This window comes from Parasteatoda tepidariorum, chromosome 2 (genome assembly GCF_982258835.1).
Source record: "Parasteatoda tepidariorum strain Cologne lab strain chromosome 2, Ptep-v5.0, whole genome shotgun sequence".
Lineage (NCBI taxonomy): Eukaryota > Metazoa > Arthropoda > Arachnida > Araneae > Theridiidae > Parasteatoda > Parasteatoda tepidariorum.
In genome coordinates this window covers 59418139-59442335 of record NC_141756.1, presented here as the reverse complement: position 1 = coordinate 59442335, position 24197 = coordinate 59418139, and the positions used below count along the sequence as shown (strand labels likewise).

Below are 24197 nucleotides of genomic sequence, written 5' to 3'. Positions count from 1 at the left end.
GGAGTCCTTTTATTGCCTATTTTTACTATTTTTTCTTATTATTGTCTTTTAAAACGTGATAAATATTACTGCTAACTGGATTTTATGCTCGTAATACGCATTATTTTTACGAGTAATTAACTTAATTTCATAAATATATTATTAAATTAAAAAGCAACTATTTGATAGCAAACATAATTTATTAATTTAAATTAAATCACGTTTCTTAAAAAGACATTCATTATTGCGGAAATAAATTGTTTAAGCTTTCTCACGCTTTTGCTAATTGAAAATTTCATATTCGTTAAGACGTAATAATCTCCATGTGAAAAAATATATTTTTTTCACCCTTATTTTCATAAACGCTTTGTTTCTATTGTTTAGATTAATATAATAGGAGCTTTAAATGAGGTCATTGAAGCTTACGAAGTTTATTACCGCGTTTAAATCATGAGCATGAAAATCAATAATTGTGCATGCTCAGATAAATTAGAGGCAAATCTAATTAGATTAGATAAATATATTTCCCATTTATGTGCAAACATAAGAAATTTTATACACTGAAAGCATAAAAAGGAAGGAAATAAAATGTTTGATAGAAATTTATGATAATTAAATAAAAGGAAAAATTTGCAAACTGTTAGAAATTTCTCGGAAAAATGATTAAATAATAATTTATTTAATTTTTAGTTTACCATATTCAAACAAAACAGACAAACAACCATATAAAAGATGATATTCAAATTGTTAAGTGTGAGAAAAATCGTTTACTAACTGCCTTCACCAAATACGGTTAAACAAATAAAGCCTTAAGGCACAAACTAGGCTCACCTTAAGAAGCCACTTAGTTTCTTGTGGTAACAAAATTAACATTTGTTTAACTTTGACTTTACCGCTTAGATGTAACCTGGCAACTTCAATGCATAATTAATTTATTTATGTTCTGCATGGCTTCCTGCCTGTCTTTATCAAGTAAGAAATATGTAGTGAAAGTATTGAAATCTTTGTGGAAGAATATAAAATATTATTTAAGCGAATTGATGCTTCATGCACATGGCTTACTCGAAATGGAATGGACAGAACAGCTCCAAACGTAAACAAATGCCACGTTTCAACAACCAATCAGGATCAAGATACCTACATTACGTCACTTGCATGTATCCCATTTCTCCTTCCAACAGCTGCCCAAATTTCACAAACAGTTTCGGACCTATAAGAGAAATTATTGAAGATTGAAATCTATTATTTATTTTAATAATCAATAATCATTTCCAAATATTTCAGCATTTAGATATTAGAAAACTATTCAATCTCTCTAAACTAATTGTTAATTATATTCAAGTTTATTTTTTTTTAAATTTAAAGTATTTATTTTCTGAATTTATACAACGAGTTTTAGTTTAAGGAAGTTTTATTCCCACTATTTGATTTTTCTTTTCGACTCAATATTTTTTAAGCAAAATCATCGCGTGCAGAAATTTTATCAGATTTATTTGCAATCACGTAATGAAGAATAAATCATATTGTTTTGATCGAAACTGAAGGTTTGTCTATTTCCGGAAGTTGCAAGGCGGAAGCAAAATTTTATATCTTCAATATCGAAGTTTTATTTGCATTATTGTGTATTGCCTTATTTTCTTCCGAAAACGTGATGGTTTTGTCTTATTCTTATACATAATTGTTGTCTTTGAACAAATTTATCGTTCCAGTTGTTAAGTATTATATAACTCTAAATTTTGAAGCAAAGTGCAAAAAATGTAAATAGTTTTCGAAAAGAATATTTTTTAACGCAAATAAATGTGCTTTAAAAATTGAAATTTATTTAATTAAATTGCTAAATTTATTAAAATTTTATTTCATTTAAATTTCAAGAAAATTGATTATAAAAATTACAATAAATTTTGCAGAAATTAACTTTTCATTTAACTTGTCAACTTGTTTTGTAACTAACAAGTTAACCGCTGAGCTCTTGGTAAATATAAAAGTATGGTTTAAATTAAGGAAGAATACTCAGCATCTTTTAGATAGTCGTTAATATTTTAATTTGGAATACTAGAAAGTTAACAAAGATAAATAACGAAAACTACAATTAAAATAATGACACTTCCTAAGTTTTAAATTAGAACACTAGGTCAAGATGCTTTTAAGAAATAAATGCTCTCTGCAACTTGAGCAGACAGGCACTCGTTCATTAAATAAACGGTATTTATGTGTAAGACATGTGCGTCTAATATATAATCTATTTACGGCTAATGTATATATGTTTTCTTAAGAAGAGTTATTAACAGTTTGACTTTATTTAATTAATTATTAATACCTGTATATCATTTAATACTAATAGTTAAGGTATTTGTTACTGTCTTTTATACATCAGAGCAAATAACTGGATTGCTAGAAATATTTTCTCATGGAATCTTTGATTTAATTCTCGATAATCTTACATATTCAGGGATTTATTTAATGAAAAAAATGATTGCAGGGTTCTTAAAATTATATTTCAAATCATATCTTTGGCACATGTAACTTTCAGTGATGAAATTCCTAGGAAATGTTCGTGTTTTGCATTTTATCCAGTTTCAAATTTGAACTTCGTGTTTTATTTTACTATCGTTTTTGATCGAAATAAAACGAAAAGTTTATCATAAATATTTTATGAATATAGATTTAAACCTACCATTTACCTTCGGTTATTTTTGGAATCAAAACTTTCATCAGAGAAGTTCTAGCGTGACTTTTCTTAGAATCGATTTTTAAGTTTCTACCTTTTCCACTTATCTTGGAGTTTTATTAATAATAGGCATTGCAACAGCATGTAAATAAAATTAATCATCATAGAGTTTGATTTAGTTTTAGTAACTGTAAAAATCAATAAATTAATTGTTAGCAGCAGATCAATAAACATTATAATTTTCGTTATTAGATGCATGAATAAATGTACGTTTGATGTACGAAAAATGACATCAATGTTTAAAAACTGTATCTCCAACGTTTCTGTTATCAACGTTTTAAAACTGTAACTTGAAAAATTTTTTTAAATTCTAGATATAGGATCATTGAAAACCTATAATCGTATTAAAATTTGTTCCTATTGAAAGTTATTGTTATTATTGTGAAAATGATGTTACTTTGCAGTATTTTTCTCGGTGAAAATATATAATTAAATCGCAAGGCAATCTTTACTACCTGGATTACCACTTGTAAAAATATATGCTCACCCCCCCCCTATCCTGAAGGTCGCTATCACCTACAAAGTCTTGAACTTACGCAGACTAGACTATCAACTTCTTTAGACTGACCAATGGTAATTAAAGACGTTATCTAATTCTAGGAAATACAACTACAGTTAAGTTTCTAAATTTTATTTTATTTTATAACCGTCGTTGAACAGAAGTCCCAATTTTTGAGTTTACGACAACTAATATTAAATTCCTTAGTCTTTTAATTATGAATAAGAAGACAAGGACCAGAAGACAAGGGAACTTCTGGATCAAGTATTGCGAGAAATCTGCCTTCCAAAAGAACTTTTTGATGGAACTAACCCGCATCTGCTTTGTTACATGGTGAAGAAAACCATGACGGCAAGAGTACTCTAACCCATGATCCATTTACCCCTGAGAATATATTTCACGTCAGCACTGTAGTCGGTACGAACAGGGTGCGGAATTTGTATCGACCTGCCATCACTGGGATTTGATACCGGTTTATCTCATTGGAAGGCGAACACTCTATTCCCTGAGCCACGGCGCACAGTTTCTAAATTGTAAAAATGACTAGAATCTACTTAGTACTAAGCTTACTTCGCTAGATTTTACTTGCTAGCCTGGTTCTAGCATCATACAGCAGCGCCCTCGTCTAAACCAAAGCCTTTTTTGAAACAATAAAAGTAGCAAATTTATAGTATCCAAGAACAATACAAAACTATGAATATTTCTAAGTCTGTGTATAGAAAACTATACGGTTTTGCAACCATTTACAACTTACACTTGCATGGTTCCACAACCGTAAAAAGGAAATTTTATTGGATATTGGAGTTAGGTTATATTAGGCTCTTCATTAGGTAATGGACATCGGAGTTAGATTTTGGTTGAGTAGTATTTTGTCAAATAAGCCGTAGAATGTAGCATAATTTTTTTTATTTGGTGGTGCCATCTATCGTGAGAAATAAGAAATACTGGACTATTGTGTGAAGTAGCTCAGTGGAAGTGCCATGTACGCGTAAATGAAAGTTTCGCTTTCTAATAATCCAAGGTCACCAATTAGGAAGGGCAGGTTGCTAGAAATTCTTCATGTTTTGAAGGAATGGAAGGGAAATATTTTGGAAAACACTTCGACTCAAACCCCCTTTCAACCGGACATGAGTTTATCAGATCAGCTCTCTTGGCTATAGTATGTATCCAGCTGCCTGGAACTAAACGGCTTCATAAGGTGGGTCGAATTGGCATGGATAAAATTCTGTCGTTTCACCGTATTGAACCAATACACGATTTTTCTCATAGTTAACAGCTTCAATAACATTTTTTACAGTTATTTTACTGTTTTCGTAAAATATGGTAAAATGGTAACATTTTATTTAAAAATTTTTTCCCAATTATCTCTTAACAATGTGCTGAAAACTAACAATACCAATTTTCTTTATAAGTTAAAACGAAACCAAATTAAAAAAATTTTCACAAGCTTTTTTAGGGCCATAATTTTTTTTGTCATTAGTAACTATTATTATACAATAATTATTTTTTGTCTTCTATATCTCATTTCCTCACATTTTATAAACAAGAAATTTATGTTGAAATTTCTTACCTCTGTTATGTTTTTTACAGAGGAATTTGTAGCCCACAGTGCCAGTGTGACATGTCTTGCCCTCGGTCGAAAATCTGGAAGAGTTATGGTCACAGGAGGAGAAGACAAAAAAGTAAACTTGTGGGCAGTTGGCAAATCAAATTGCATAATGGTAATTCAGTTTATCATGTTTACTCAATTTAAACAAAAGGATCTTAGATAAATCTGACTAGTGCAAAAACATGATTTTGGACAAAATTTTTGAAATTGATTTCATTATAAATTTAGAATCTCTGTACTCTTAGCTTTCTAAAAATACTTTACTTTTGTTTGTACTCCAATTATTTACAAAGTTATAGTAGTTTTTGTGCAAAGTGATAACAGTTAATAGGAAAATGATTTTAAGTTTTTAAATGCGTTCATCTCAAACTCAGATTTTTTCATATTTTACTCTACCTCAACGATTTTTCATGCTGTATTTAAAATAATATACTACAATTTTTCATGAGTGTTTATAATTATAACATACGTGTTTTGAACTATAGGCTAAGAGAAAAAAAAAGTAGAATTGTATATTTTATGCATGTTTTTTCGTAAAGACAAGTGCAGAAATTTTTAAAAATTTGCTTTTTTAACTGCATTGATCCTTAACTCAATAGTATATGCATTTGCTTTTACTACAATAATAGTTCAAAACATAGTTGATTGCCTTCTAAATAAAATCCAAAATAGATTTTTCGTTTTAGGCAACAATTTTTTTTTACAGTGTTTAACGTATGTGCAAAAAATTGCATTATTTTTATCTAAGAATGGACACTTAAAAAATAATAATAATATAAATAATATAAGTTTTATAAGTTTTTACACATAATAAGACAAATAAATTAGTTTTTTAAAATTTTATATTAATATTTCTAAAAAAAAAGCTGCCAAAACTAGTTCAATACCTTAAATAATAATTGAAAACGTAGATATTTCTGAAGAGAAGGGAAATATTTTACCAACTTCTTCCAGTCTATTTGGGTACACTGGAACATACATTCGAAATTTACTATCCAGAACATTTAAATAATTCTTATACGTCCAACGTGAAATATGGAATTTTGAGTGGCAAATTATTAATATAGCATCATCAATCTAAAAATTCGAAGCTTAAGAAAGACCGATAATAAAAAATGGTATGTCTAGTCATAAAGTGATTACTCTTTGTCGTTTTTAAGAACAATAAATAATAGTAAACAACGAGTTTTTAAATAACTGAAGACGCAAGAGAGAAATGACAAGTACTTTACTATATATTTGAATAAGCTCATGAAATGATTGATAAGACGTAAGTTTTATTTAATTCATGAGTATTTTTGGAGTTTTAGAAACCTATATGTTAAATACTGGGTGTTTTGTAAAATTATAAATTAGTTTATAATCAATTTATCTTCGAAACTAAAATACTGTCATTTAAACACAATATATCAGATCTTCTTTAGTGATATATATTTTAAATACTGTCCATTATAGCTCTTTTTTCATATTTTTCGTAATTTTAAAAATTGCTTAGACTATAAATTTATTTTCAAAACTACTTTATTGTCAATCAAATCATCTATTTCAGGGTTGTTTTTGGAAATACTGCTTGTTTTGCAAAATTGCAATTTTTTTAAAGTTAAATTATTTCGAAAACTGAAATTATATTTAACATACTGAATATTTTTTGAGTAAGAGGCTTTCCCGTTATTCTTTCACTTTCAGGCAAATTTTCTGTAAATTAAATCCATTTAACTCAGAACTGTTTTAAGGATATTAATTTAAATAATTATAACTTAAAAGATATTTAATCACTGTAAGTTTTGAAAAGTTAAGTGTCACATTATTTATTTTATATTCAAAAAATATTTACCGTCAGCAAAATATACTTCTTAGTCGAAGTCTTAAGGACAAAGGAATGTCTTGAAAATTACAAATGTACTGTAAAGAATTAAGGTATAATGTACCTGCACTTAAGTAAATTCACTCATCAGTAAAATCCATTATACAGTAAGGTGCATCATCAGTAAAATCCATTACACAGTAAAATCCAGTTTTACCGTAAAATATTATACCATATTTTTATTGTCATACCTATTTAATTAAAGTGATTTCATGATAATTATTACTACAAAAATTATGGATTCAGATAATCAGATTTTTTGTTCCGTATCATGTTCCGGTAAAAATAGATTGTACGGTAAAAAGTACTGACACCTTGAATGTCGGTATTTTACCGTAATTTGATCCGAAATATTTTACAGTGTATCTTAATATTACTTTATTTTCGTAATTGGATATCTATTAATAAAATCCACTTATTTTAAAGCTAGTTTAAGATATACACATTATATATTCTACGTTTTGTAAACTTAAAAGTTATCACATGGCTATTTTCCACATATTTCAAAGTTGTTTAAAAATTCCAACTCTGTTATAAAAGTTTTCTGGAATCTTTTACATTAAAAAAGAAAAATATTTCTTCATTCAAATTATTACATTATTAATTCTTTTTCAAAAGTGGTTTACTGTCAATTAATCCACGTATTTCAAAATTGTCTAAACTAACATAAATCATTTTAAACTTTAGAAAAACTGTACACAAAAAACAAATTCGAAATATATTTTCATAAAAAAGGAAAGAAAATTCAACAACCACTAGTCTCATGTATTAAATTTGTCTAACACTTTGCTCCACTGCCCTCGAAGTATTCAATCAAAAAGCGCAAAGCTTTTTAAGGATTGGATTTTGGGTGTAAACGTAAAATACATGGACATATTTTCAAGAAAAAAGCAAGTTCTGTTGATGCTTATTTATATTAAGAACATTATCAATATAATAATAATATAAATATAATAAAATAACAGCCTTATTTTCAGATTAATAATAATACAAATATAGGAAAATAATTTTGCTGTTAGAAACCTTCTTTAAACCAAAATATTTAGATGTTTTGAATTTAAATAACTTGTAGACATTAATTCAAATCAATTAGGTTAAGTAAACATAAATTTTGGTTGAAAAATTAAACTTACAAAAAAGTAAGACAATTATAACTTATAATTTTTGAAATTAGTATTAATGAAACATAAGTGTCATTTTATTTCAACTGGAATTATTCTTATAAATTGAAAATGATTTTAGCAAAATTTTTATGGACTTCATAATAGACTTTGTCTATGTTAGTTACATTATTGATGATAGGGAACACAATGCAATTCTGGTAAATAAATGCTTGTGGTATTATTAATCAATTCTTTTGAAGAGCAACACTATGGCTGTTTCAAAGATCGTGGCATTCCTTCTTTTTTTACTTTTTTACTTTACTACTTTTACCTTCTTTTTTTTACTTTTATTTTTTCAATATTACGTGAGTCAAGCTTTGCTAAAATCATATTTAAAGTATTCGGAAATAATTATTGATGGCAATATAATTTTTTAAAATAATTTTCCTCCAACTAATATCACACTACTGCGGGTAATTTTTTGAGCATTTCTACAAATTATCTCTTTTAATAACTTAGTGCTTAACTTTCATTTTCATTATTTTTTGCTCATTTCAGTAACTTTATATTATTGAATTTATTAAAAAATGTTTTAAAAATTCAGCCACTAAAGGAAAAGTTAAACATACATGGTTATAGTCATACATAATTATATATACATAATTAATCATGTATCATAAGCACACATAATTATACGTCATACATTGAACCCGCATTGTATTGATTTAACATGATTAAGATTTTCCAAATTAACTGGCACTCAGTGCGCAACTTCAATTATATTTTTATTAATGCTGGTTACCTTTAAATTGTTTAAGATTATAAGAAGTGCAAGTATCAACAACGAAAAATGCATGCTTTAATATACCTATCGAAATATTAATTTGATGACGTTGCTCCCATGCGTCACTTCATCTTTGTTTTACTTTTGCTAAAGTTGTTTTTCTGGAAAACAAAGATGAATAATTTAAAAAATGTTCAATAACCACCCAACGAAACTGATTTGCGATTAAACAGAACAGCACGAAGATTTACTGATACTGATTGTTTTTAACAATAAAAAAACAATATCATCAGCAATTTAATCGCAACAATGACTTTCCTGTTATATCTATGAAAAAGTCTCTACTTGGACTTTTATGTTGCGAACCGATTATCAGATGAGCTTTTAAAGTGAACAAGGACACTATTTCAAACATTACACTGTAAAAATCAAATTGCGATCAAATTACGGTATGGTACTTTGGGTGCATCATCCGCAAATTCCATTTTTACCGTAAAATATAATACCATGATTCAGTGATTTTACAGTATTTAATACTGTAAAAATTATGGTACATCAGATTTTTTTTGTTCCGTAACATATATTTTTCAGTAAAAATTAACGACACCCTGAGTGCTGATACTTTTCACCGTAATTTGATCTGGAATCATTTACAGAGCAAAACACCAAATTTAGTGCAAATCAGTCTGCAGTTGAGGTTTTGTATAATCATTATACAATCAAACGTTGTATTTTACAGAAGCTTATATAAAATTTTTATTTCTGTTTTTACTATTAAATATTTTTGAAATATATTTAAATATTGTCTGACTTGATGGTGATTATATAGGCTCTCCATCGACAAAATCCAAGCGCTACACAATTTTATTAACTAATACTCGTAACTTTATTACTAGTCAGATTTAACAGAATTACATACTTCAATTTATGCTTATAAAAGTTGAAATAAATAAAATAATATATCATCGTTATTTCTAACTTCTTTCACAAGTGATAAATTACGTCAAACTCGACATATTTAAGCATTAAAACGATAATTTCATACAAAATCCATTTATTTTGCTCTTTTGGAACAATGTTGAAAAGTGACATAGAACAGGAAGTTTTCCGGAAACTGGAGAATTTTATTATACGCCAGGAAATATATAAATGAAGCAATTCTCTTAATTTCTCGGTTACTCTATTAAGTGAAAACTGTACATGGAAAGAACTTTCACTCTGATTCCATGCAATCAACTAAGTTCGTTGAACAGCAAAGGTGGTGTAATTTTAATGGTAATCAGAAAGTGTACATTCACTTATTCCGAGTATTGTGGGTTAGAATTCCCGTAATGAAATTTATGGGGAAAGCGATCGATGAAACCAAGGTAATGATTATGTTTTGTTTCCAGTCCGGGGGTTCAGTGACCGCATTTCGAAATCCAATTGCTTCCGAGGAATTTTCACGGTTAAGTTCGTGAAATTATTCTGACCCTTCTCTCCCAAGGGAGTAATTAGATCTAGTCAAAACAGCAACGTTTGCTTTTCCGGCGTCGAAATAATAAATTAGAGTTTTTAAACGTTTAATGTTTGGTCTTTTTTTTTCTACATTTTCAAGAGAAAAAATTTCTCCCTGCTCTTTATTATGCAGTGACTTTCGTTGCTTTTTTTGTTTACTTATTTTTGATTATTGACGTGTGAAATATTTGAACACACATGATTTCAAGTATTTCACAAATTGGTAATTATTTCAATTAATTTGAAATTGCCTGTAATAAAGCTTGTAAATCACGTTGAAATAAGCATACACAGTGAAAAATATTTCTATTTCTTAGGAATTTTTCCACATATTTAAGTGTTTAAGGCAGTTTTGTTGACAAAACGGTTTTTCTCCGTGTTTAAACGTAATCATAAGGAATTAAAACCGTCAGTTGAAACAATGATTTTTGCCATGCAGTTTTGTGTTGAGTAATATAATTTTACCTTTTCTCCAATCTTTTTTACAATTGTTTTCTATTTTTGCTATTAGTTTAACAATTACTTTATGAAACCGTAATGGCTCAAGTGTAGACCATTCACCTTCCAATGAGATAAACCAAGCTCGAATCCCAGCAATGGCTGGTCGATACGAATCCCGCATGCGGCTTGCACCAACCATAATGCTTACGCGAAATATCCTCAGAGGTAGACGAATCATGGGTTCGAATCTCCTGGCTGTCAGGCGAACCATGGGAGGTTTTCGTTGTTTTCCTCTCCACGTAATGCAAAGGCATATTTCCATCAAAAAGTCCTCTTTGAAGGCAAATTTCTCCCAATACTTGATCCAAGAGTTTCCTTGTCTTCTTGTTGGGTTCAAAATTACAAGACTACGATTTGAACATCAGTAGTCGCAAGCCCAAGAAATTGGGTCGGCTGTTCAACGACGGTTATAAAATGAAAGGTAAAATTGCTTTACTGTTTTGAACACGGTATAAATAAATGTAATTTGACTTTATTATGGAATTGATACAACATTTAAACAATCACAATTTCTTCATAGTAAAGCATTTGAATATAAATGGCTTAGAGGGCAGAGCACCCAGGACCCTAAGAATTGACACAGGTTCGAATCCCATCTATGACTGGCCGATACAAATTCTACCGACACAAAATATTCACTTCTAGCGTGAGTTCAGGCTTACTTCGTAACTTTGACAGAAAGAAATTGTTTACATATGGTAAAAGTCACACATTTTAAGTTCTGTATCAAAGCAACATCATCTGAATCATTCTCTGCAAATTATGTGGAGCATTGCAGCTAAATATCCTCTTATTTTGAAGAATTAAGAAGTAAATAATGTATAGGTCTGGTAACTTTACGTTATTATATTAAACAAAACACGCTTCTAAAAATTCAACCTATCAAATTAATCATATTCATTATCATTTGACATGATGCCGTTGCTTGAGGCCAAATTCTGTTAGTCAAAATTTATAACAATCAAGCTATTTTATTTAGTCACTTTAAAGGGACCGTAAAAAACCTCTTACTACAATGCCTATATTAAATACCTATGTTGGTATACTTAGTATCTATTGAAATAGCAAAATTTGCCCCAATATTTATAATACTGATTATCAAACTTGAACTGGCATCTTCGTCGCCAATAATAGTTTAACGATTTTTTACGGCTCTTCTACACAATTATACCTTTTTTCTAGCAATTTTGCTTTTTAGTGCATTCCTTATATCTTTTCATTTCATCTACTTTTGATTGTAAATTTTTTTATTTTAATGGAAATATCTTTCATAAGCGTAACTTTAAAGAAAATAAGCACGTGGTTTTAGAACACCTCAGAAAAATAATAATTCATTGACTTATTACCTGAAATGTCATCCAGGTTCATCGTTGAGCGTATCTGGCGTAACGTATGAAAATAATTAAATTGTAAAGCAAGTGGTATTAACTCCCTTTTTCATTAAGCAGAATTGATTTCATATTTACATCTGGACACCTTCATTTACAATTCATGTTTATATATTATGTTCCAAATTTTATTGTCCTGGTCTATAGAGCTCATAACAACTGTAATTTATATTACGAAACATTCTTTAGTTGTAACTTGGAGCTCTGTAAGCAGCACATCTTTACATCTGTATATTAACAGCCGTGCCATCCAGGGTCATTCTCGGGTTTGTTTCATTTGAAGGCTTCCTTTGCTCATCACAATCTATTAGTTTTCTCGTACTGTTTAGACACATTTCGAGACGTTAAATTTAATTTAATTTAATTTAATTTAATTTAATTTAATTCAATTCAATTCAATTCAATTCAATTCAATTCAATTCAATTCAATTCAATTCAATTCAATTCAATTCAATTCAATTCAATTCAATTCAATTCAATTCAATTCAATTTAATTTAATTTAATTTAATTTAATTTAATTTAATTTAATTTTTAATTTAATTTAATTTTTAATTTAATTTAATTTTATTTTATTTTATTTTATTTTATTTAATTTAATTTAATTATTCGGGTATTAAATTAAATTAAATTAAATTAAATTAAATTAAATTAAATTAAATTAAATTAAATTAAATTAAATTAAATTAAATTAAATTAAATTAAATTAAATTAAATTAAATTAAATTAAATTAAATTAAATTAAATCGTAAGCAAGCGAACACCACTAGTACTCAAACGTCGTTTGAAGAAAAAAAATGCCTTTTTCAACATTTTAATTTTAATAATAGCTAATGTTAAACCAATGATAAACCTACACGTTTGAGACGTCTTTCCTGAACCTCGGGCTAAAATTTCCCTTGCACCCACTGTCCAAATTAGAAAACGCCAGCACAAATGGTTCTGTAATTATACGAGAGACATACAGACGCAGTCATGCAAACTCTTCATTTTATTATTATTAAAGATTAAGTTAAATGAAATAAATATCAGTAAACTAATTAACTTAATTGTTTAATTTCCTGTAAGCTGTTTTTATGGACTGTAAATCTCTTAACATTTTTGGAATACTTCTGTAAATTTTATTTACATTGTGATTTACATATGTGAACAAAATTAGCTTTTAAAATTTCTCCCGGTGTGACCTTAAGCTTTAGTACGATTTTTTTTTACATATTACAATTAATTCTGCACTATTATTAGTCAGTAATGGGTCAGTTTGTTTCCTACTTATTTTTTTATGTATAGGGAGAAAAGGGGTCAGATCGGGTACTAAGATTCGAAGATCTGTTGTAGCTAAACTGTTCGATCTAGAAACTGTCAGATTTAATCAAGATATTCATTGCTCAGTTACAATATTTCATTCCTAAAAAGTCATAAATGTACAAATGTTTTTTTAATGATTTTTTTCCAGAAAAAGTAAAATCGTCCGGTTAAGATTCCCGAAAAAATTAAAACCCCACTTGGTTAAAATTCACTAAAAATTAAACTTCACCCCAGGGGAAAGAGGGATCAGACCGGCTAAGATTCGAGGAGCTATTGGAGCTAAACTGTACGACCTAGAAACTGTCAGATTTAATCAAGATATTCATTGCTCAGTTACAATATTTCATTCCTAAAAAGTCATAAATGTACAAATGTTTTTTTAATGATTTTTTTCCAGAAAAAGTAAAATCGTCCGGTTAAGATTCCCGAAAAAATTAAAACCCCACTTGGTTAAAATTCACTAAAAATTAAACTTCACCCCAGGGGAAAGAGGGATCAGACCGGCTAAGATTCGAAGAGCTATTGGAGCTAAACTGTACGACCTAGAAACTGTCAGATTTAATCAAGATATTCATTGCTCAGTTACAATATTTCATTCCTAAAAAGTCATAAATGTACAAATGTTTTTTTAATGATTTTTTTCCAGAAAAAGTAAAATCGTCCGGTTAAGATTCCCGAAAAAATTAAAACCCCACTTGGTTAAAATTCACTAAAAATTAAACTTCACCCCAGGGGAAAGAGGGATCAGACCGGCTAAGATTCGAAGAGCTATTGGAGCTAAACTGTACGACCTAGAAACTGTCAGATTTAATCAAGATATTCATTGCTCAGTTACAATATTTCATTCCTAAAAAGTCATAAATGTACAAATGTTTTTTTAATGATTTTTTTCCAGAAAAAGTAAAATCGTCCGGTTAAGATTCCCGAAAAAATTAAAACCCCACTTGATTAAAATTCACTAAAAATTAAACTTCACCCCAGGGGAAAGAGGGATCAGACCGGCTAAGATTCGAAGAGCTATTGGAGCTAAACTGTACGACCTAGAAACTGTCAGATTTAATCAAGATATTCATTGCTCAGTTACAATATTTCATTCCTAAAAAGTCATAAATGTACAAATGTTTTTTTAATGATTTTTTTCCAGAAAAAGTAAAATCGTCCGGTTAAGATTCCCGAAAAAATTAAAACCCCACTTGGTTAAAATTCACTAAAAATTAAACTTCACCCCAGGGGAAAGAGGGATCAGACCGGCTAAGATTCGAAGAGCTATTGGAGCTAAACTGTACGACCTAGAAACTGTCAGATTTAATCAAGATATTCATTGCTCAGTTACAATATTTCATTCCTAAAAAGTCATAAATGTACAAATGTTTTTTTAATGATTTTTTTCCAGAAAAAGTAAAATCGTCCGGTTAAGATTCCCGAAAAAATTAAAACCCCACTTGGTTAAAATTCACTAAAAATTAAACTTCACCCCAGGGGAAAGAGGGATCAGACCGGCTAAGATTCGAAGAGCTATTGGAGCTAAACTGCACGACCTAGAAACTGTCAGATTTAATCAAGATATTCATTGCTCAGTTACAATATTTCATTCCTAAAAAGTCATAAATGTACAAATGTTTTTTTAATGATTTTTTTCCAGAAAAAGTAAAATCGTCCGGTTAAGATTCCCGAAAAAATTAAAACCCCACTTGGTTAAAATTCACTAAAAATTAAACTTCACCCCAGGGGAAAGAGGGATCAGACCGGCTAAGATTCGAAGAACTATTGGAGCTAAACTGTACGACCTAGAAACTGTCAGATTTAATCAAGATATTCATTGCTCAGTTACAATATTTCATTCCTAAAAAGTCATAAATGTACAAATGTTTTTTTAATGATTTTTTTCCAGAAAAAGTAAAATCGTCCGGTTAAGATTCCCGAAAAAATTAAAACCCCACTTGGTTAAAATTCACTAAAAATTAAACTTCACCCCAGGGGAAAGAGGGATCAGACCGGCTAAGATTCGAAGAGCTATTGGAGCTAAACTGTACGACCTAGAAACTGTCAGATTTAATCAAGATATTCATTGCTCAGTTACAATATTTCATTCCTAAAAAGTCATAAATGTACAAATGTTTTTTTAATGATTTTTTTCCAGAAAAAGTAAAATCGTCCGGTTAAGATTCCCGAAAAAATTAAAACCCCACTTGGTTAAAATTCACTAAAAATTAAACTTCACCCCAGGGGAAAGAGGGATCAGACCGGCTAAGATTCGAAGAGCTATTGGAGCTAAACTGTACGACCTAGAAACTGTCAGATTTAATCAAGATATTCCTTGTTTAGTTACAATATTTTATTAATGAAAAGTCATAAATGTACAATTTTTCCAGAATAAGTAAAATCATGCGGTTAAGATTCTCGAAAGAGTTAAAGCCCCATTTGGTTAAAACCCACTAAAAGTTAAAACCCCACCCCACAAACATCTCGTAATAGTTAATATTCCACCTGTGGGTTGGGACCGAGCGAGGCAAATAAATTAAAAATAATAAAGCATTTTATTATTGAAATAAAATTATTTATGAATATTTAAAATAATTTTATTACAAAAATAAAATTATTTTAACTATTCAAATTATTTTATTACTTGAAAATATTAATCAAAGAAAGTGCAGTGCAATTTTAATTTCATACTTATTGGTTTCGTGCTTTTAAAATTTTATTTCTTAAGCCTAACTGAAAAAAAAATCAATCTAATCAGGTTAAGTTCTTTCTACTTCTTACTTCAAGGATATACATTAAAAAAACTTCTTTTTATGTAAATCACCTTTAATAAAACATGAATAAACGTTACATATGTTGTAGAGCTCATACTCTTTGTTCTATGAAATATTACATTCTTTCCTCAGCTATGAATGCTCAATGAGCTAGAGCGTGGAAATGTACGACTACAATCACAACTGTAACTTACTACATGCAATCTAAATCCCCTAACCCATGAATTATCATAAAACATCGCGTGACTTCTACTTAATTATGCGTTGCCATGTGGAAAAAGTAAAAATCTCTGTTGTCGCCTCTCATATCAACATTGTACTCATGTTCTACTGCCCCCGATTCGAATTGGTGTTAAAGTCTTATTTGGGCAAGAAATAGCTTCAAAGTTTTCTAATCGTCAAGGATTATAGGCTGCATAGTTTTATTTCAAGCAGAAAGTGAATTAATTTACAAATGAACTGAACTAGTTTTATATTGATTCATTTAAAATGCATGTTTTATTAGATGAAAGAGGTAAAGAGAAACATAATTATATTTTTTGCGGTTAATTACACTGAAAAAAAGGGTTAAAAAGTATCAAAATGTTGGTAAAATTCACAATTTTCCTGGCTCTATGAGCTCTATTTTTCCCAAACATTCTTTGGCAATGATTTTTGGCAAAATTAACAATAAATATGGTTCATTACCATGATGTTTGGTAGATGTTTGATGTTTGAAATCGTCATATCACTGATTCTCATCTTGTTTTTACTTGTACTTGCTGTTTTTTTTTTAGAACAAATAGGAACCGAGAGATTTCTAAGTTTAACTTGTCATCCCGCATGCATACGCACGTAAGTTTAGCAACTGCGCATGCTCATTAATTAGTTTATTACTTTTTAATGCTTATAAAAGAAAATACACCATCACTGGTTACTCCAGCAACCTGTGCATTAAATTCAAAACTTAGTGCAAGGGACAGTGCAGGATGACATGTAAAAATGTGAAATCTCTTTAATGCCAATCACATTTCGAGAATAATTAAAATTTCCTCTTGCGATTTAACAAAAGTCAGAATTTAAAATTTAGAATCCCATGATTTCTTTCAAATCCCTAACTTGAGCCGTGATGGATCAGGGTACGTTTGCCTTAAAAATGTTAAACATTTTGATGATGCTATTTGTGCTTAGAAAAACTCCCCCCCCCCCAAAAAAAAAAAGAAAAGATTAGAACTTGAGATACGAAGATTGCTCAATTTTCGCCGTCTGCCACGCATCTCGTCCCTTTGGTGCAGCTCAGCCGCAAACTAATTTGTGGCTGAGCTGCACAATTAAAAAAAGGTCATAATGAATTACGGAATGGTGTTTGATTAATCATCGTATAAATATATTGTGAATTAAAAAGAAAATATGTATGAGGATTACGTTTCGTTTGGCTCATTTTAGTAATTCGCAAACTAGAATGAATCAGTACAAAACCATGTATTGCGTATTTTAAATATTTTGGAAAACCATTTTTAAAACTTAGTTAGAAACCAAAGACGTTAATGAGTAAATAGACCAGTGAGAACTGAATACTAAAAATCTGAAACCATGTATTGCGCATTTGACGAGTTTGGAAATCTGTTTTTAGAACTTAATGAGAGACCAAGGATAACAATATTAAGAAAAAAATTGGAGCTTAAACAGTTATGCAGAAAAAAAACTTATTTTATTTTACTTCTGAACTATTTAAAATATAATAATTATACAAATTTTAATTACTCTGCTTCAGTAGTTGAACTTTTGTCTGGAATTCATGAAATACATAATTGCAAGAATAGTCAGTATAAATATATAGTTGATCTGGTGTAAATGTGTTTTTGGAATTGATTTGGCGTGTGTTTCTTTCTAACCAGGAACTTTGCACTGTCTCTTTGGTTTAAACTTGCAATAAAGTGCAGCAAATTACAAATGTAGTGCAGCGCTACAAATTAGTATTATTCATATGTTATGAAACAATGTGTAACGCTTTAAAATTTCAAAAACCAATTGTTCAACATTACTAAAATGTAGAAATAAAATTCAAACATTAAGTAGTAAAAATATTTTTTTGCAAATCATGTAATTAACTTATTTTTACGAAAAAGTTATGCAAAATATAATATTCGCCTAAAATTTTATTTAAAAATATTCTTTGTGTAATTAATTTTTGGAAAAAGAACTAAATCCATATTGCATGCGTATATGATAAAAATTAAACCTTAATCTTCGTTTTTTATCAGAATATGAGATTTGACGTCAGTATAATTATGATTCTAGGATATTAATTAAAATTTTCGAGGGTTTCAAGTTTTTTTAGATTATTTTGTGCACTCTCATCTTGTTTAAATTACTCTGAAATTATTATCCTTCGGAAGTAATTACTTGGAAAGTAATAATTTTTCAGATAAAAGTTCCGCATCATTAGTGAAAAATTGAATTTTTTTCCTTTGTTTACTTTTTTGTCGGTTCCCATTTACACAAAAAAGTTAAGCTTATTATGTTTTTAACACTCTTAAGCGTACTCGATACAGTTATCGATTTGGAGCTGTATGTAATTCTATTTTTTTTTGTTTAAAAATAGGCGTTTTATTTTATTTTAAATGTAGAAATGAAAATTTCTAAAGACACTATTTTATAATATAATATTAAATGTTTGCTCTTTTCAGTTTGATCAGAAAAAACAATACTTTTTACGAATAAATTCCTTTTTTTTCCTACCTTAACTTTTACATTAACTTGTACACTAACAAAAAAATGGTCAAAAGCAGCAGAATCTGCTGAATTTTTCCGTGTTTCTGGCTTTCAGGGTACATGAAAAAACACGATAGCGAAGTCTTTTTGGGTATTAATTTTAATAAAATTAGCAGTAAAATGTTATTTCATGTGTTAATGTTTGGTAAATATGGTAAAATTTAATAATTTTATCATTATACCTCAGAGAATAGCATAAAAATCATATGTTCGGATAAATTTATTTTTCGGCTTTGTCTTTTCACTAAATGTGTAGTAATAAGAACTGTAGTTTTGAAAACCGTAACTTCTGGTAAACCGTTACCCTATAAATGGTTCTCATACCATATATTGTTTTATTACCAGAGACTTTTATGTTACTGTAAAAAGAGAGTAAATTCAAATGGGTATAGTAGGTGAAAAATGGGTAAAAAATAGAGTAAAATAATCTGCCAAAATAGAATAAAAATGAGTTAAAATAGCTCTGAAACACAGTGGAATTTGAAAACACCATGTACTTATTATTGAGTACAAAAAAATGCCAACACATCATAGACTCATTTTTGAGACTACGCCCACTTTCAATTAAGCAACAAACTACTCAAAATGAGTACATAATATGTCATTTTTAAGGTGATGCATTTTTCTGAAAAATAAGTATCTGCAGTTTTGAACATGTCCCCCTTATAATCAATAAGGAGAACATGGGATTTCTAAATTCAGCTATATTTGTTTTGGAGCTATTTTGGCAAATTTTGACTCAATTTTAAGAAACGATTCTTTTACTGTGATTTCATCCTAAAGAGGTTAAAGTTTATTCAGGTCAGGGAGGTAAGATCCTTGAGTAATGTAAGTAAACTAGCCTATAGCTACACAAGACCGAAAACAATAAAACGTTTTTCAAGAGTTAGCGAACTATAGCCTTAACTTTCACAAATATGTATGTATATGTTATCTTACATACAAAATCATCAGAAATTACATAAATAAATCCTACTACGAATATTTCACGAACCAACACACTTAATAAAACCGAACAAACTTACACAGTTGAGCAGTAACAAACTAGTCTAGTTCTACTTATTTTTGCTCTTTAACACCACCTCCTTCACACAAAAAGAAAAATAAACTTAATTTTACCACTGTACTTTGCTGTTCTTCATTTTTTTAGTCTTTAAGACTATTTGTATTCTGTAAAAAATGGTAAAATGTATAGCCACCAAGGGTGTGGGTACTTTTTACCTCAGAATTTTACGGAACAAAAAATCTGCTAAACCGTAATTTTTATACAGTACTGTAAAATCATTGAATCACTGTAGTTGAAACCAATTATTACTGTAAAATAAACAGTATAAAATTTCACGAAATTTTTTTTTATGGTAACATTAATTTTACGAATAAGTCACCGAGGATGCCGGTACTTTTTAGGGTAATTGGAAACAAACATTTTTACAGTGTACAAAAAAATATCAGCTCTATTTTCAAGAAATATTTCGGCTACTCTCTGTCTAACAGAAGAACTCACCGCACCAGTGGCTTAGACCACAGTCAGTTATTTTGGTTACGATGTCAAACTATTTCAAGTACGGGTGCTTAGTGCAAGCTTTGAGAGGTTAAAACCCAGGTTCAAAACGAGCTTTTCTTTTTTTCATAATACCAGACACTATCAGATTCTGTAGCTAGATTTTGTTTAGACAAACTGTACTTACCTTGAAAGGCCATTTTTATTTGTTTTAGCATTTATTGACAAAATAATAGTATAATAAATTTAAGTAAGTTATTCAAATTTACATCAAAGATTATTTAATTTTGTTCAAAAAATAAAGCGCTAAAGAAACATAAAACTGCGAAATTTCTTCGAAAAATTCGAAAGATCAAACTTTTCTAAATTTACAAGTGAATAATGATTTTTATTGCGTGATACAAAGCAATCCAATTACAGTTTTGCTGTTGGTTATAAAGAAAAACAATCGCTTCCAGCTATAATTTGAAATATATTTGTTTCCTCACATAATGATTACCCTGGAGTATAATTCAAAATTCCGACTTAGAAAAAAAATACAATAGCTTTCTTTTCAAAAAATGTTTGGGAAAACGTGCTTTGTCATGTTTGTTCGATAAAGGAAATTAAAATGAAGACAGTACTCTTTCTGAAAACCGATAACAGATACTATTTTTAAATTATTATTTTAACAACGATCCTTCTTCGAAAATAAAATGAAAAGTAATTAAATAGAATTTTAAAATCAATATATTTCCATTATGAAGAAGTAAATAAAAATATAAATATGTTTTTAATGTAAAACTGCGTACGTCTCTGTTATTTTTAAGTCAACTGATTTATTATTCATATCTAAATTACAAATTATGTCATTATTCTGAAGTGGAATCAAATCTATATCTGTACCACTTTAGGTTTTACAATTATATTGTACGCTTGCAAGTTTTGAAAATTATACTTTAAAATTCCTTTAAGTCTTCTGGGACATTTTTTAAACTCTTTAGTGCACTTACAGCGTACGTTGTTCAATTTGATAACTTTTCTAGTTTTATTTCTGGCAAAAACTCGTGATTTTAACAATTTCAGAACCAAAAGTTATTAAATAGTTCTTTTTATTAAGAATTTCTTAACTACCTTTAAAAAATTCTGAAAAATTTGGACAGTTGGCGATAATTTATACAACCAGTCCCTTTTTTGAGAAAAAAGTCCAGCATCTGTAACGAACTTCAGCAAAGTTAGTACAGCTAACTTCTTTCTTTGAAAAGAAAGGCAAATAATCGTAATCGTAACGCAAAATTTGTTGAGTTAAACGATATATAATCTGGGGAATCATGGGAAATGAACAGGCAACTCTCTCAATACTCGAAAACAGCAGTATACTATTTTGCCTCATTCCACGGTTCACCTTGATTCGAGAAACAAATCGCCTGATTCTCAAATAACGTTAAGTCCCAAACAGAATTTAACTTTTACGAGCGTAACGTTAATTAACGGTCAGTGGCCATGGATTATACGAGGAAAAATTTAGGAGAAAGGTTCTATTTTTACGATCATAATATCTTTTCGTTCGTAAATATATATCTATATACTATATATATTTTTTTTGTTCAGAAAACTGGAATAAATTTTGGCGACAAGCTATCGTAATCTCGTGGTAAAATTTTGTAGAATTTAATGTAATGGATATGACAAATATTTTAAAGACTTTGAGAAACTAATAAAACTGTTACAAACCAATAAATGTTACTTTCATTACAAAATTGATTTTTTTACAGAGCCTAAGTGGTCATACTGCTCCTATAGAATGTGTAAAATTTGGCCAATGCGAAGACATCGTCTGCGCAGGTTCTACAAACGGTGCCTTAAAAATCTGGGATCTTGAAGCTGCCAAAAGTAAAACAATTTATTTATTTATTTTTACTTTTAATTCTCCTTATTATAACTTTAATGTGAATGGTTTAAAGTCAAAAGTATAATGTGTGAAAATAATGATGAGATTTAAATATACACAGGAAATGCATTACTGAAAGAACTAAAATAACTTTAATCATAGAATTACATTTCTGAGTTTTCATTATAATTTCAAGCTTTTATCCATTTATATATAAATATTTAGAAACTTAAAGAATAATGGTTGTTGAAAATACGAATCAAATGCGAAATAAAGAAAACTAAAGTAACTTATAATAAATTTATAACTTTTTGCTTTCATTCAGATTTCTATAAACGTAAAAAAAAATTTTTTTTTTTTTTTAAAACTTAAAGTATTCATATTTTTTTTATATTATTTTATTATTTTTTTATTTTTATTTTTTATTAACGTATTTGTTCTTATGCCGGTAACAAAGCATTAAAGAAATTCCTTAGATATTCAATTGTTACTATTCTGTTCCGACAGTTAAAACTTTATTTTATGAAATATTTCATGAACAGTTGAATAAATTCCATTACTTTTAGTGTTGATTAAAAAGTATTCAGAGCTAGTTGGTCAAGTTTAGTAGTGGTTGGTGCTCAGCATTGCATAATTTTGTCATTTTTTCATGAAAATTATTTCAGGATTTCCTCGTATTCTTCTGGAAAATTAATCAGGTTGGTTGCCTTCTGTTTCAACTTTGGATTCTTATAGATAGATCTCTTCCAGCCCATGAGGAATTCCGTCTTTGGTTGTTTTAAGTGGTAGGATGTGGTGAGCGGACATTCTATTGCATAATGCCACACTGTTCCTACTCCTCCACAGGCATATGTATTGTCAGTTGTCAGGCAGAATCGCTTTAGATATGCTTTAAAGGGGCCATGCTCTGTAAAGAAGAGGATTAGCTGCCTATTCCATACTAAAGGCTTGAATGAGACATCTGGTAAAATTTCTCTGATTAATATTCCTGATTTCGGTTTGTGATGATGCCAGTAGTGTTGCCAGTCCTTTTTAATTTGTGTTTTAGCTTTAAGCTTAATGAATGTGGAACTTCGATGTTGAAAAATTAACCCTTATAAAATACCTCCTTAGCTAAGTTATCAGCTTTCCATCGTTGTTATTATGTGCTTTAATCCATGAGATTTGGAGGCCATTAGTATTATTAAGTAGATTTTGGATGTCCTGTATAATCTGATGAGTGGTATTATAATTCTTAAATGCTATTATTGTTGAAAAGCTGTCTGACCATATCGTAGTTTGGCTTGCGATTTTTTGTTTTTTGACGTGAGTGATGGCTTCCTTTAATGCTATTGCTTCCACCTGGAATACAGTGTTAGGAATTAAGATTCAATTGTGTGGTTGATGTGATTATGCCATCTTCATATAGTACAATTGCATCACCCGTTCCATCAGCCTTCTTGGATCCATTTGTTTTTCCATTATATGTGTTTTCAATGCAACTACACATTTTAAATTGTAGATGAAAGCTCGATTTGGTGTTAACGTTGAGAAAAGGCATATATATATATATATATATATATATATATATGAATGCTATATATATATATATATATGAATGCTATATATATATATATATATATATATATTTACCTGAATGCTATATATATATATATATATAGCATTCAGGTTTTAAATACACTAAAAACTTTAAAAAATGTTGATTCAATTCACTGTTTTGATTTCGAAAACCTTTATACTTCCCTTCCAACTAATAAAATTCATGATGACCTTCTTCAAATTCATAGCATGTTTAATCTCAGTGATATTATTAATGAAGATAACTGGAACTTTCTAGTACATATTAACCTTAACAACAATTATATTCTTTTCAATGACCACCTTTTTCAACAAATTAATGGTATTCCCATGGGAAATAATTTCAGTACTAACATCTGCAATATTTTTCTTTTTCTACAAGAATATAGATTTGTAAAATCACATGTTAATCTTCCAATTGATTCTCTCTTTCTCAGATTCATTGATGATCTATTAGTTATTAATTTTAATGATTTCGATATT

General features: G+C 29.0%; 1 protein-coding gene across 2 annotated transcripts in view; it reads left to right on the top strand.

Annotated features, from left to right (window-relative positions):
* The window catches only part of LOC107447723 (katanin p80 WD40 repeat-containing subunit B1), a 208029-nt gene that overhangs the window by 106233 nt on the left and 77599 nt on the right, over positions 1 to 24197 (top strand). For both annotated transcript variants that reach the window (XM_087157399.1, XM_087157398.1), the window contains exons 2-3: positions 4797 to 4927; positions 22021 to 22138. In XM_087157399.1, the coding sequence (XP_087013525.1) occupies positions 4862 to 4927; positions 22021 to 22138 (184 nt within the window). In that variant the 5' untranslated portion in view covers positions 4797 to 4861. The remainder of the gene's footprint in view (positions 1 to 4796; positions 4928 to 22020; positions 22139 to 24197) is intronic.